Genomic DNA, 15,696 nt, shown 5'->3' with positions numbered 1-15,696 from the left:
ATGAGACACGAATGGTTGCCAGATGGGACCAATGACTTGGGCGGGATGCAGGAGAATCAACTGATACTCCAGTGCCTTAATCAGGTAAACTCTCCGTTGCCCAGGAGGGGAAGCCTTGCAGCCCATCTGGTTTGAACATCCATGGCCCCTTCAGACAAAGCCTTCCCCCAAGCAGGCAGCTCCGGACTTTTCCCCTCTCTGACTCTTCCCCCTGCATGAGCGAGACACAGAACCTCCCTCTCCATCCTCTGGCATGCTCAGCTTGCCCTACTAACTAAAGCCTTCTGTGGAAAGGTCATGCGCAAAGACTGACTCCCAGAAGGATAAACCACATCAAGGAACTGAAAAGGAAAGAGAAACAGCAAGACACCCCCCACCCCACCCCACCCCACCCAAGTCTTCAAGTCTGCCAGGGGCAAAGGGAGGGAAGGAAAGGGTGTGCATTTTCTGATCATTTATTCTGGAGCCAGACCTGAAATGAAGCCAAGCGGTGTTATATCAGCATATCATGAAAGCTCTGAAATGAGTAGGTGGGTCTCTCTCCCTCTCCCTCACACACACTTTGTCAAAATGCATCAAGTTTCTAGACCTTTAGGTTCTCACATTTCAGGCACGGCCCATTTGCCTGGTGGCTAGTCAAGGAGCACTTTTAAGTTTGTGTCATTTAAGGACCTTTTCAGATGATTAAAAAAACCACAAAAGGTTTCTTGAGGCCCTGACAGCTACCCAAGGATGCCAGGGGCTGACGCCAGGCCAGGCCAATCCACAGGCTCCAAACTGCTTGCCACTCACAAGGGTCGATGTTGTACATGTTGGGAGTAAAGCACCAATGCCTGTTACAAGAGATCTGAACCAGCGTGAGGCGAGGGGAGTTGATAGACAGAAAGGCAACCCCTTTGCCGACTCCTCCTCTAACGTGTTGGTTGTTTTTGCAGGCTTTGCTCCTCCCCTTCCTCCCTTCTCTTCCTGTCTTTGTTCTCAATCAGTTAGTCATGGCTCAGTCTGCGTACAGATATGCATGGCTTTACCTCTTTGTAGTAATCAACCTTAAGTTCCTTTATTCTTTCAACTACTAAGCCTTAACAAATCAATTATTCCTGCACTCCACTGCAATATGTATAGATACGCACACAACATGAAAACTCTAGCAGTGCAAACATTATTTCCCTGTCATGCTTGGAGAGGACAAGTTGTTCAAAATGGGATGTTCTGTATCATTGTTAAGCATAAGAGCTTTGCTGGATCCTATCTATTCCAGGGTCCTGTTCCTCACTGTGGTCAGTCAGATGCCCTTCAGAAGCCCACAAATGGGAAGGGGTGTGTGCAGGTAATAGCCCTTTTCTGCTACTCCCAACTCACCACCCCAGAAACTGGTATTCAGAGCTACACACCTACCTATTAATCATCTGACAGCATGATGACCCAGTGGTGTCAGCTGATGGACAGGCGATCATGGCTTGTGGGAAATGACCTCGCAGGCCAACGTGGGCCTCCTTGCAGGCCAAGCTTGGCCAATGGACACCCCTGATGTAAATGAAAACTTTCTTAAAATAAAGTGGAATTATTTCCCCAGCCACTCAAAATAGACGTTTGAAGAGCTGCTGCAGTGTATATCTCCCAACACATCACAAATGAAAATAAGGACCCTCTGACCATCCTGCAGTCATCCACAGCTTCCCTGCCCCCCCCCTGCAAAAAACCTGACTATGGAGTTATCCTGAGTCCCAGGGGGTGGAGGCTGGGAGCTCAAGGACAGCACCTCTTAGAGGAAGGGGTGTGCAGGCAGTGTGGCAGAGTGCTTAGAGTGTCAAAGAGTGCTTACCAATGGTTCCTTCTCAAACTGGGTGGAAGTAACAAGTGGGGTACCGCAGGACTCGGTCCTGGGCACGGTGCTCTTTAACATTTTTATTAATGACTTGGATGAGGAGGTACAAAGTATGCTCATCAAATTTGCAGATGATACAAAATTGGGGGGCACAGCTAATACGGTGGAAGACAGAAACAAAATTCAAAGGGGCCTTGATAGGCTGGAGCATTGGGCTGAAAACAACAGAATGAAATTCAACAGGGATAAATGTAAAGTTCTACACTTAGGAAAAAGAAACCAAATGCAGAGTTATAAGATGGGGGATACTTGGCTAGCAGTACAACATGTGAGAAGGATCTTGGAATTGTCATTGATCACAAGCTGAATATGAGCCAACAGGCTCGGGACCACAATACCTGATGGAACACCTCTCCCGATATGAACCTACCCGTACACTACGCTCAACATCGAAGACCCTCCTCCGGGTGCCTACTCATAGGGAAGCTCGGAGGGTATCAACAAGAAAAAGGGCCTTTTCAGTGGTGGCCCCCGAATTATGGAACAATCTTCCTGATGAGGTATTTTAAAGTTGTTTTAAATTGTCTAAATATGTGGTTTATTGTATTTGATGTATGACTGTTGTGAACCGCCCAGAGAGCTTCGGCTATGGGGCGGTATATAAATTTAATAAAATAAATAAATAAATAAACAGTGTGATGTGGCTGCAAAAAAGGCAAATGCTATATTAGGCTGCATTAACAGAAGTATAGTTTCCAAATCGCATGAAGTACTAATTCCCCTCTATTCAGCACTGGTTAGGCCTCATCTCTGGTCTCCGCACTTCAAGAAGGATGCAGACAAACTGGAACAGGTTCAGAGGAGGGCAACAAAGATGATCAGGGGACTGGAAACAAAGCCCTATGAGGAGAGACTGAAAGAAATGGGCATGTTTAGCCTAGAGAAGAGAAGACTGAGGGGAGATAGGATAGCACTCTTCAAGTACATGAAAGGTTGCCACATAGAGGAGGGCCGGGATCTCTTCTCGATCATCCCACAGTGCAGGACATGGAATAATGGGCTCAAGTTGAAGGAAGCCAGATTTCGACTGGACATCAGGAAAAACTTCCTAACTGTTGGAGCCATATGACAATGGAACCAATGACCTAGAGAGGTAGTGGGCTCTCCGACACTGGAGGCATTCAAGAGGCAGCTGGACAGCCATCTGTCGGGAATGCTTTGATTTGGATTCCTGCATTGAGCAGGGGGTTGGACTCAATGGCCTTGTAGGCCCCTTCGAACTCTACTATTCTATGATTCTATGATACTTGGAGGAAAAATGGGATATAAAGTCCATAATAAAGAAAGGAATAAATAAAATGCAAAAGAAAGGTCAGCCATGCCTGATATTTAGCACCTTCCCCTGGGCACCCTGAGAAGGCAGCTTTTAAAAAAATCCTATGAATATGAGAACCTGCCTTATACAGTGCCTAGCAGCGCCATCAGGTCGCGACTTAATTACAGTTTACCCCCTTCCCATTTCCTTCTTGTACTTTGACACAACGCCCTCTGTGAACTTCTCAAAACGTAGCAAATTCATCTGCAATCACTTCTTGTGCACCCGGTCATTTTGATCCTTCTTTTCTGCCCTGTGGTACCACCAGGACAGGACTTTAGGGCAGATGCCCAGGCCCCCATTAGTAGAAGGGGCAGGAGGGCCCCTTCAAACAAAGCAAAGCTGGCTTACCACACTTGGAAGTATAATAATAACAATAATAATAACAACAACAACAATAATAATAACAATAACAACAACAACAACAATTTCCTTTGTTAGCTGCCTCATACCCAATGGTCTCTAGTCAACTTACAAGAGATTTCAAAACATATAATATGAAACAGATTTAAAAGCATGCAGTATAAAACAAATTTTAAAATATGCAATATAAAATTTTAAAAGGAAGACAAAACCTAAGGCAGGGCCAAAGGCCTGAGTAAAAATGAAGGTCTTTACCTGCTGCCTGAAGATGCACCAGGTGTGCCTCTCTGGGGAGAGTATTCCATAGGTGCGGGGACCACAACCCAAAAGGCCCCTTCTCGTGTTGCCACCCTCCAAGCTTCTTGCAGAGAGGGCACAGAAAGAAGGCCTCTGATGGTGACCTTGTTGCACTGTGTGTAGTTGTGTTGCTTAATTTCATTTAAAAGCAGCACCACAGTAGCAGAGAGCAATAGCAGATGTTGAAATGCGAGTGTGCCAGTGTGTGCGTTCGTTTGCCTAAGAAAGCAGGCTTTTACCCTGCAACAGCATCACTGAGACTGGAGACTTAGTAAAATAAGAAAAGCTACTTTATTTAGAGAAATACATAGTAGATAGAAAAGCAAACCTAGTTCTAACTAACTAGCTAAGTTGGAGGCATAACGCCCAGGTGTGGGAGTCAGCCCATGCTCGGAGAGAGAGAGAGACAAAGGGATGTCTCCTCGCTCCTGGACAGCCGGAGGACAAAGGAATGGGAAGGGCGGAAGGAGGAGGGGCAGGTAAGCTTCCCTAAAGGCGTCACAGTCTAGTGACAGAAGGAGGTCAGTCAGAGCATCACAGGTAAAAGTAAACAAAGCCTATCCATCTGGAGGACCCTAGCCCTATCTTCCTTCTGGAGCTTAAACAAAGTAACAAAACAGGAGTTGCTCTTGCCCCACTTCCAACAGACCACAGGGCCCAGGTCGGTTCATATGGGGAGAGGTGGTCCTTGAGATGTTAAAGTCCTGAGCCGCGTTATAGGTCAAAACCAGCAAAACCAGTAGAACCACTGTATTCATTTATTTGTTATTTGATTTATATCCTGCCCTTCCTCCCAGCAGGAGCCCAGGGCGGCAGTAGACACAGAAGGGATCTCAAAAGGCCATCAAGTCCAACCTCCTGCCAGTGCAGGATACACACAGAGACGGGACTGGTAAAGCCATTCCACATGCCATCTAAAATGAACTCTAGCTGCGCCACTGCCTGTGTCCATCCAGCCTACTGTTTATTCCAACTAGCTGCGGCTAACAATGCTAGAATTATCATGAGGGGTGCTCGTTGTTCACATCAAATTTACCATGAAGAGAGAGACCTTCTATCTAATCATTTCTTGCAGTTCTAGCTTAACAGTATCCATCTGCACGCCATGGCCTCTGCAGAGCGTTCCTGAAGTGAGCCAGACTGGCCTGACCTGTCTCCGCCTCCATCTCCAAGGATGCACCGGCAGATGCACAGACAGGCACAATTAGCACCCACTCCTTGCCCCGCTCGTAGCAGCGCCTGCTTGCTAACCTGGTCCCATTCAGAGACACCTTCCCCATGTGAAGGGAGGGCCTGTCCTGAGCCTTCTGAAAGAGCCTCTAGCGGCTGCAACAACATCTTAGCTTGAGGTGTCACGCTCAGTATTGCTGTGCAGAGACGCAGAATCCTGTGTAACCTGTAAGCTGATGGATGACACACTCCAAGCTGAAATTCTGCATTAAACAGAACAGAGAAAACACAGCAGTGACTCTGAGTCTGAATCCAACAGGGTTGGCCAGGACACTGTAGGCCTTAGAACTTGACCAGTGGTGGATTTTGTTGTTGCTTCCAGCTACAAACTCGATGGGGAACTAACACGTCTTTAAATATATACTTTCAGTTCTCATATTTTCCTTCCAAAGGGGTCAGCCTTAGGACTGATTTCTACAAAACTGCATCAGCTCCAGGTCATTAACAATTTTAGGTCTGTTAATTCAGAAACTGAAAATTCTGGAATCACAGTCTGGAGGCCAATCCCACAGCTGTTCTCCCAAACATTGCTGCTAGAAATTAGAAGTGTTCCCTCTACTGGTGGAAAGGACATTTCATGCTTGTGGCTTTCATAACAGGGATTCCCATTTTCTACCTTCGAGGAAAACCTTCCAACTCCAATCAGGGCCAGGGCCAAGGTCAGCACCTAGAACCCCTGGACAGTTCCTGAGCCCATGCACCCAATCAGGGCCCACCAGTGTTGAAACCGGCCCTGTCCCCCCCCCCACGCACACACTGCATGCCTATGAGCCAGGTAGCCCAGGGAATATGGGAAATGATAAATGGTGGCCACCCAGCATAAATCAGGAATTCTGCTGGATACACTCATCAGGGGAGACCACTGGTGAATCAGGAGCTATTCAGTAGTGTAGTGGCAAATTCAGATGCGCAGGGTCCATTCATATTAGTCACAGCCATGCCCCTCCCCCCTGTCTTACAGCAACAGATATCCTCCAGGAGCCAATCAGCATGAAAGGGGAGAATGTTAGCTACTCAGTGGCTGACAGACCTCCTTTTACTCCGATTGGTTCCAATCAGCAGGAAAGGACAAGGAAGTATGTTAAAAGACTCTTCTCAGTGGCTAACACACTCCCCTTTCATGCTGATTGGCTCATAGAATGCTGAAAACAGAGGGAATCTGCTGGGACCCTGTTCCAAAACAAGGAAGAGTCCCCCTGAGACCCCGGATGACTACACCCCGGGCTATGCTAAGGACCATCTCAATGCTGGACCTAGCCCTGGGTCAACGTCTCTTGAGGAACCCCTGAGGATTCTGGGACATGTCCTAAGATACAGAGAGAGAGAGCGCACATCCCAGGGCACTGGCTGGCCCACTGAATCTCACCATTGTCATTCACCTCTGAATGGATAATAAATTCCTGAGTGAGTGAGTGAGTAGCCAGGAGGGAAGGGGGAGAAATTCAATTCAGTCCACATCTGAAGCCAAATCTGTCAAATTTGCACTTTCCAAAGCAATTTGCACCCCTCTGAATTTTGCAATGCAGCTCTCTAACCAACGTTGACAAGAATGCAACATATTAGGAGAATCCTCTTGCAAAAAGGCACACCTTGGTCACAACTTGCAAAAAGGCGCACCTTGGTCAAAAAACGAGTTGATGAATTCACACTGAAATGATGGAGAATTTTTGTGAGGATTTTTTTAAAAAGAAACTTCCTTATTGCTGCAGAAACAGAGAACTGAATTTAAGAACTGGGAAAATGAGAAGCTAACAGAACTGACACGGCCAGACCCTGCCATCCCTAGTGGGCAATATATAAATGGGCTAAAACTTAAACAACACAGTATTGGCCGGCTTGCTACCTTCCAGCTGTTTCAGAGTGGAACTCGCAGCAGCCCATAACAAACCTGGAAGGCTCCAAGTTGGTGATGGCTACTCTAAGAGAGTGAAAGCTACTGACCTAAAGCAAAGATTCCTTTTACAACACTGAAATTTGGGGTCTGGCTGATTAATGTATCACATCCCCCCCCCCGAGTTCCAAAGAGAGAAAATGCAAGATGTGTATGTTCATTTTGCAAATATACTTGCTTTTAGAGCTTACTGTATATGACAAGGAATTGATTTTTTAAAAAAATGGTGGATAGCTTCACTCATAGCCAAAAATATAACAATTAGGTTGCATACCAATTCACATACTTAAGTTTGAAACGTATTATTTATTTATTACATTTATACCCCTCCTTTCTTTTTTCATGAAACCCAAGGCAGCTTACATATGGTTCCCAGGCGGCCTCCCATCCAGGCACTGACCAGACCTGACGCTACTTAGCTTCAGCGGGGTGCTGGCCTCATGTGCCTTTAGACCATAGCCTGGGACCATAGGAAGGTGCCTTAAACCCGAGTCAGACGATTCATCCATCTAGCTCAGTATTGTCTACACTGACTGGCAGTGGGTCTTCAGTTTTTCAGATATTACCTGGAGATGCCAAGGACAGAACCTGGGGCCTTCCTGCATGCAAAACAGATGCCCTACTATTGAGCTACAGCCCATCCCCAAAGTTGACTGGTGTGCCCATTGCAGAAGCATGTCATTTAGGCCTGCAATGTTCTCTCCTCAAGTCAGCTCATAATAAATTAAACCAGTGTGTTTTAAAACCGAAACTCCTTGATGCATAGCACTGATAGGCCGGGAACAATGCCGTTACTAACCCAATTCCCCCCTCCTATCCAAGAGTTTTTAAGATGCTTTCAGATTTTTATTCTTCTCTTTAAAAATGCTCTGCCACTGAGCTACGGCCCTTCCCATGAAAGATACAAGGCTACAAACGTACAAAAGTTTAGAAAGTCCAACCTTGCCCAGAACCTGTAGAATTCAACGACGACTGAATCCATGAACCCTAAGATAGTAATAACAGTCCTGTGTCAGCAACATGTATAAAACCATGAAAAGCTCAGCGCAATCAAGAATATAATCAATATTCTTCCGTGAAGTGCTATGAACCCCTCGAATGTCCAATGCATTTCGGCTTGGTCAACCTTCCCCAATGGCACATGTATGCTTTGGACAAAAGTTCCTTATGCATGAGTTCAGTGTCACAGCATATCCCTCTTGCTGATGGCAAGATGAATGGTCAATATCGTCACTCAGTATTTAAATGTGGGCCCTAGTCATCATATGTGGCTTGTTGCACAATCCCTGGTTTAGACGCTCAACCCTCCAGGTATGGATGCTCAACCTTCCAGGTCTTCTTCTTTTTTTGCTTTCACCAGGGTAGAAGCAAGCAGAGGTGCTTGGACAGCCTGCACTTGAATGCTCCTCGTTCACAATAAAACACCATCTAAGTCTATATAACTATATCCTGGCAAGTCATCGGACTGGTACTTGAAATATTTTTTGGCTGATATCAGCTAAAAGCTAAGCTAAAAACAGAGCCAGTGGCCAAGTTTCCCTTCCCTGCCCAAAGGAGTCGCAAGAGAGTTCTTTTTTCTTAACTGTAATTTCTTTCACATCTTAGCTTCTGTATTACTGGGTTTTAACTATTTTGATGTTCTATCGGTGATGTTATTTTATTTATTTTAACAGGTCTGTGACCGTACAACAATAAACTAAACTCTAAACTATATCTATATCTAGCTCCATGAAGGAGCACCCTGGAAATAGTTATGATCAGAGCCGGAAAAGAAATGAAAGGATTGGAGGAAGTAGCGGCTGTAGAAAGGGGAGGAGCAGAATGTGACAATGGATCCACCCACCCCATCATCCACCAAACCAAATTGTCGGCAACCCTGAGTGGAGCTGTTTGGAGTCTGATTTCCCTCAATTTATCGGATTATTCCTGTATCGGATAGAGCCGAATTAAAAGGATGAAAATTGGTGTTGTTTGAAGGTAATGTCACAAATTCAAAGGGAATGCAACTGGCTGCAAACACACAGTTAACTCCAGTGTGGATAAGCTCTCAGTTTCCTCTTTGGACAGGCACAGGGTGTCCTCTCTCCACCTTGCTCCAAAAGTCTCTTTTCAAAAGGCACCTTTGGCTTCTGTCCTCCATCTTCATCCCCAAACAACATTTGACTATCTTCTGCCCTCCCTTTTCGCTCTTTTGGTCCTCCTGTTTCCTCGCTGCTTGTTTTATATGGCAAGATCTACGGAAGCAGAGAGCTCTCTCCGTTGCCTTTGAAAATTGGTAAAGTGTGCCACGCACATTGAAGATGCTGCACAGACGAACTGATAAAACATGGTCACCCATATTCCACAGAAGCATCTTACAAACTAGCTAGGTATAAAACCCATCACATCTGAAACAGACCATTTAAGTCCCTGAGGGCAGAGCCACACGTTATGGAGCTGCGCACCTGAATGTGTGGACCAACTCCACTACCCATGCATCCATACATTCATCGGGGAGGAGAGTGGCACTCATACAGCATGGAAAACTCCCTTCTGTTATAGCACAGTGGGGAGGATAGCCTGGCTGGGAGTCCAGAGTCTGTGAGTTCAGATCCCCACTCACGTCTCCTGTGTGTCAAGGGCCAGCTAAAGATCACCCCCACAGGGAGTGGCTCAGGGGTTACGTGCCCTGCCACCTGTGCAGCCGTGGGCAAGCTGCACAGTCCCAAGGAGCCCAGATGCCCCCCCAGCTGGCAGTTGCGGACAAGGAAGGGGTTGGCTTGTGCAGCTGTGGCAAGCTGAGCCGGCCCTAGCCAGCTGGGGAGGACTAGCCTCAGAGGGAGGCAATGGTAAACCCCCTCTGGATACCGCTTACCATGAACACCCTCTTCATAGGGTCGCCATAAGTCAGGATCGACTCGAAGGCAGTCCATTTCCATTTTTCTGTTTTCCCCAGCATTATTGTCTTTTCTAGTGAATCATGTCTTCTCATTATGTGTCCAAAGTATGATAACCTCAGTTTTGTCATTTTAGCTTCTAGTGATAGTTCTGGTTTAATTCGTTCTAACACCCAATTATTTGTCTTTTTTGCAGTCCATGGTATGTGCAAAGCTCTCCTCCAACACCACATTTCAAATGACTATGCTACCATAGTCAGAGGCAATATGCTTCTGAAAAGCAGTCGCTGGAAGCCACAGGAGGAGAGAGTGCTCTTGCACCAAGTCCTGTTTGTGGGCTTCCCATGGGCATCTGGTTGGCCACTGAAAGAACAGGATGCTGGACTAGGTGGGCCACTGGCCTGATTCAGCAGGCTCCTGTGTGGGTTTCCAGAGATTGGCAAAGTTACTTTTTTGAACTACAACTCCCATCAGCCCAATCCAGTGACCATGCTGGCTGGGGCTGATGGGAGTTGTAGTTCAAAAAACGTAACTTTTCCAAGCTCTGGGTTTGACCCAATAGTGTCAAGATCTGCAGTGGCCCATTCACACACGCAAGTCATCATTTGACGTACCATTCCACAAGGCTTGTAGCTCAGTAGAAGAGCACACAGAAGGTCCCAGCTTCCATCAGCAGCACCTGCAAGTCTGGTTTGGAAGGACTCCTGCCTGAAACCCTGGAGAGCTGCTGCCAGTCAGTGTAGACAACACTTGTCTACTTAGCATTTTGGAAGAAGCAAAGACCACCAGTGTTGAAACAATGATCCCCCAACATCAACTTCGCTGGACCGGCCATGTTGTTCCAATGCCTGATCACCGTCTTCCAAAGCAGCTACTTTACTCCCAGCTTAAGGATGGAAAACGGAACATCGGTGGACAGCAAAAGAGGTTTTAAGACGTTCTTAAAAAAATGTAACATGAACATCGAGAACTGGGAAGTCTTGGCCCATGAACGTCCCAAATGGAGGTCGGCTATTATCAAAGGCGCTATGGACTTTGAAGAAGCACGGATGCAGGGCGAACGGGACAAAAGAGCCAAGCGGAAGGCACGTCAAGCAAATCCTCATTGCGACCATCTTCCATCTGGAAACCTATGTCCTCACTGTGGGAGGCTGTGTGGGTCCAGAATTGGCCTCCACAGTCACTTATGGACCCACCGTTAAAGACCTTATCTTGGAAGACAATCTTACTCGGCCACGAGTGATCGCCAATGAATGAATGAAGATGGATCAATGGTCCACCTCAGTGTAAGACACTTTCCCAGGTTCCTGATTTCCTAAGTGTGACTGTCTGACCCAACCCATGTGTCACCACAACAAAGGGAAGGGTATTTACAAACATGCAATGAGCATCACCTGCCTGAAGCTGAAGGTGAAGAAGAGGAGGTTCCAGCCCCAAAGAACAACATGGTTTGGGCCATTTCTTTTAGGTATGGAAACCAAGCACATTATGCCATTCTATAACTTGTCTGCAGGAACAAATACACTTAACACAGTGGTTCCCAAGCATCTCCTTGCCATAGCCCACTTGAAAATTGCCCAGAGTCTTGGCAGATCACTTAATGATGTTTTCACCCATTGTCGCAATTGCAATGTGCTAGACGCTGTAAGATTTTAAATGGTATTCTTATTGCTTCCCCCCCTTATGTATCGCATTTTTATTGCATTTATTGGATCTGCCTTGCAAGCACAAGGACCCAGTTCAGTCCCTGGCATCTGCGGGTAGAGATGGGTGAGATCCCTGTCCAAAACCCCTTATACAATACAACACAATAAAATGCAACACAAGAAATAAAATCAGCAACAAAAATACAATTAAAAATCAATATGGGCATGTGATGCGATGGGTGTGCTGCCTCGCATCTTCAACCACAAATCTGCAGATCATGCCGGGGACCACCTGTGTGAAGCTCACAAACCACTGGTGGCCTACAGACCACAGTTTGGGAACCCCTGGTCTGTATTATTTGCCAGCTTCTCCCCCCCCCCCATGAACCGCTTGAAAATTGCCAAGGGTCTTGGCAGACAACTTAAAAGATTTTTCCACCCATTACAGCAATTGTAATGTCCTGTGCCAAAGATGTATCACTGAACACTACCATCAGGATCATTCAGACCATGCTATTCCCGATCTCTATGTATGGATGTGAAAGTTGGACAGTGAAAAAAGTGGATAAGAGAAAAATCAGCTCATTTGAAATGTGGTGTTGAAGGAGAGCTTTGTGCATACCATGGACCACGAAAAAGACAAATAAATGGGTGTTAGAACAAATTAAACCAGAACTATCAGTAGAAGCTAAAATGATGAAACTGAGGTTATCATACTTTGGACACATAATGAGAAGACATGATTCACTAGAAAAGACAATAATGCTGGGAAAAACAGAAGGGAGTAGAAAAAGAGGAAGACCAAACAAGAGATGGATTGATTCCATAAAGGAAGCCACAGACCTGAACTTACAAGATCTGAACAGGGTGGTTCATGACAGATGCTTTTGGAGGTCACCGATTCATAGGGTCGTTATAACTCGTAATCGACTTGAAGGCACATAACAACAACAAATGTCCTGTGCTAGATGCTGTAAGATTTTTTTGGGGAATTTTTCTTGCTTTATTTCTGATATTGTATTTTATTGTGTTACATGGAATTCAAATCGTAATACAACAAGACACAGTATGGTACAAGAAGCAAGAAAATACAATTAAAAATCAAAATGCATATTGAATGTGGACTTCTCACAGACCATAGTTTGGGAACCACTGGTTTAGATTTTTTTTTTTTTTAGGCCACCAGCTATAGGTGACAAAAAAGAAGCCCTCCCACCAGGAGTTACATAAAAATAAGAAACTATTAAGTTGTGCTATGTTTGGCACCCTTCCTGACCAACAACAGGCCACTGCGAGCCCCATTATTACTTCCATTTAGTATTACATTTATATTACATTTTAAAACTCACAACAACCCTGTGAGGTAGGGTTAGGCTGAGAAACAGCAAATGCCCCAAGGTCACCCAGTGAGGTTCACGGCCAAGTGAGGATTTGAACCCTGGTCTCCAAGGGCCAGGGTGTTTGCACTGCGCCAACTTCCCGCCACCTTGTACCTTCCCCTCTACCTCCTGGTAAGAAGTAGCAAAGGAACTGACCAGAGGTCAGGTGAGCAGTGACACCCCAATATGCCACCCATTACCAAGTGCTACAAAGTGAAAACACTCCCATCCTCACCCACCAACTGGGCAGCCTAGGAGCAACACCATCTTTATCATCTATTTCAGGAGTTCCCAAGCTGTGATCCGTGGAGCTTCATTCAGGTGGCCCGTGGCACACCTGCGGATTTGTGGTTGATTTTTTCACTGTGTTTCGATTGCTTCTTCGATTTCTTATATTGTATTTTATGGTATTCCAATGCGAATTCTATAGATGTAAGAAATCAAAGCAACAACCAAAACACAATGAAAAATCATACAGCATAATTTTCAAATGGTCCATAGCAGGGAAAAAGTTGGGGAACACTGACCTATTTGAAACAAGAATAGATTCACAGCACAACCTTCTGTGCGTTTACTAAGAAACAGCATGATGTAGTGGCTAGCGTGTCCTACTAGGACCCAGGAGACCAGGGTTCCAATCCCCGCTCTGCCATGAAGGTCACTGGGTGTCCTTGGGCCAATCATGGTGTCTCAGCCTAACCTACCTCACAGGGCAGTTGTGATGATTAAAATGAGGAGGGGGAAACCAGGTGCACCACTTTGAGCTCCTTGGAGGAAAGGTGGTATAGAAACGTAATCATCAGCATCATCATCACGCCTCACTTCCCAGCATTTCTAGGATTGCAGACTGGTCCAACCGAGTATATAGATATTCTTTCTAGAAAAATATCCTTACAGCTTTGCTTCTTTCAGAAATCATCCCCGCCCTGCCCCAAGGCTGTTGGTTTTCCCCCACCACAAGAAAAGTCTCAATAAAGCAGTTAGTGCAGTCTTATACATGTTTACTCAGAAATAAGTCCCACTCAGTTTCAATGGGGCTTATTCCCCGGTAAATGAGCGTGGAGCTGCAGCCTGCATCGGTGCCACTGAGCTTAGCCTTTGCTCGCTGCTACAAACCCTCCCTGGCATTTGCCGGGAGGGAGGCTTGAGTCACTCACCGGCGATTGGCGAAGCCGTTGCCTGACGCCCCTCCGGGACTCTGCTCGGGGTAGTTGTGCTGCAAGGCCGATGCTGGGTACTGATAGAGGAATCCTGTCTCGAAGGTACATCCCCAAAAGCCGCAGAAGCAGCAGCACCACCAAAAGAAAGTCAGGGGCATCTTGGCTTGGAAAGCGTCGGACGGCACCAGTCTGGACGCGCAAAAGTGCCCGGGAGGCGGGGAGGTCTCCCAAAACTTTGGGATTCAGAGACTCATCCTCCCAGGCTGCGGAGAGCCCCGCGGAGGACGGGGCTCAGAGAGAGAAAAAGAGAGAGCGAGAGGCAGCAGAAGGACCCACCGCCGGGCTCGGGCTCGGTGAAGGAGAAGGCGGTTGCCAAGTGGCCAAGTGTGAGCTCCGTGCGCCCTGGGCGCACAAGCAGCCTACGGAGGACCTTTTCAAATCCGAGCGAAGTCGCTTCAGCTGTTTACTCCGAAAGGGGGCGGGAGGTAGGTGGGGGAGGCTTCGGGTTAACCCTTCGAGGGCGGTGTCGTCTCCGAAGCTAATTTAGGACTGGCGAGGCTGCGCCCCGGCTCTGGGAAAAGGTTTCAAGTGAACCTTGCCGGAAGGCGCAGGTCAGTCTCTTACTCCTTCTGGTGGGGGCTGTAGGGGGTGCATTTATGCGCTGCTCTTCTGCCACTCAGTGACTTCCAGTCAATCGTCAAACGGGGTGTAGTCGTCCAGGGGCTCGGGGGTCTTAGACCCTTAACTTTTTTGGCAGCAGGGTCCCAGGCAGGTCCCTATGTCTCCAGAGCCTATGAGCTGATCAAGATGAAAGGGGGATGTGTTAGTCATTGATAAGAGTCTTCTAGCAGAGGTTGTAGAGGGCAGAGGGAGATACGGAATGGGGAGGCAGTTATGTTATCAGGGGAGAGGGGAATGCAACAGGGTGTTGCTTGCCCCCAAACTGTCTCCCCTTGCAAATAGCCTGGATAGCCTTGGTGACAGTCCCCCTGGGTTGAAATTGCTGCTTGTGAATGCCAGGTCGGCGAATGGTAAAACAACGGCCATTCAAGACTTGATCCTGGATGAGCATGCCAACCTGGCTTGTATTACAGAGACCTGGTTGGATGAAGCTGGGGGGGTTAATCTCTCTCAGCTGTGCCCGCCAGGTTTCTCTGTGCAGCAGCAAGCGAGACCTGGGGGGCGGGGAGGTGGAGTTGCAGTGGTCTATCGTGATACCATTTCCCTGACCAGGTGCCCTATCCCACAGTATCCAGGGTTCGAGTGTGTGTATCTGAAGTTGAGTGGTCGGGACAGAATAGGGATTCTGTTGGTGTACCGCCCACCCCACTGCTCAACAGTCTCCCTTCCTGAGCTAGCTGGGGTGGTCTCATAAGAACATAAGAACATAAGAAGAGCCTGCTGGATCAGGCCAGTGGCCCATCTAGTCCAGCATCCTGTTCTCACAGTGGCCAACCAGGTGCCTGGGGGAAGCCCGCAAGCAGGACCCGAGTGCAAGGACACTCTCCCCTCCTGAGGCTTCCGGCAACTGGTTTTCAGAAGCATGCTGCCTCTGACTAGGGTGGCAGAGCACAGCCATCATGGCTAGTAGCCATTGATAGCCCTGTCCTCCATGAATTTGTCTAATCTTCTTTTAAAGCCGTCCAAGCTGGTG

General features: G+C 47.1%; 1 protein-coding gene across 4 annotated transcripts in view; it reads right to left on the bottom strand.

Moving 5' to 3' along the window:
* COL26A1 (collagen type XXVI alpha 1 chain) overlaps positions 1 to 14,563 on the bottom strand; it is a 132,969-nt gene extending 118,406 nt beyond the window's left edge. For 2 of the 4 annotated variants that reach the window (XM_061605419.1, XM_061605420.1), the window contains exon 1: positions 14,040 to 14,563. In XM_061605419.1, the coding sequence (XP_061461403.1) occupies positions 14,040 to 14,200 (161 nt within the window). In that variant the 5' untranslated portion in view covers positions 14,201 to 14,563. The remainder of the gene's footprint in view (positions 1 to 14,039) is intronic. The other 2 variants (XM_061605417.1, XM_061605418.1) reach the window with 2 other exon arrangements.
* Between the last annotated feature and the right edge of the window lie 1,133 nt (positions 14,564 to 15,696).

The sequence above is a fragment of the Rhineura floridana genome, chromosome 21, assembly GCF_030035675.1.
Source record: "Rhineura floridana isolate rRhiFlo1 chromosome 21, rRhiFlo1.hap2, whole genome shotgun sequence".
In the NCBI taxonomy this organism is placed as follows: domain Eukaryota; kingdom Metazoa; phylum Chordata; class Lepidosauria; order Squamata; family Rhineuridae; genus Rhineura; species Rhineura floridana.
The sequence above is the reverse complement of the archived record's forward strand: the minus strand, read 5'-3'. Positions and strand labels throughout refer to the sequence as shown.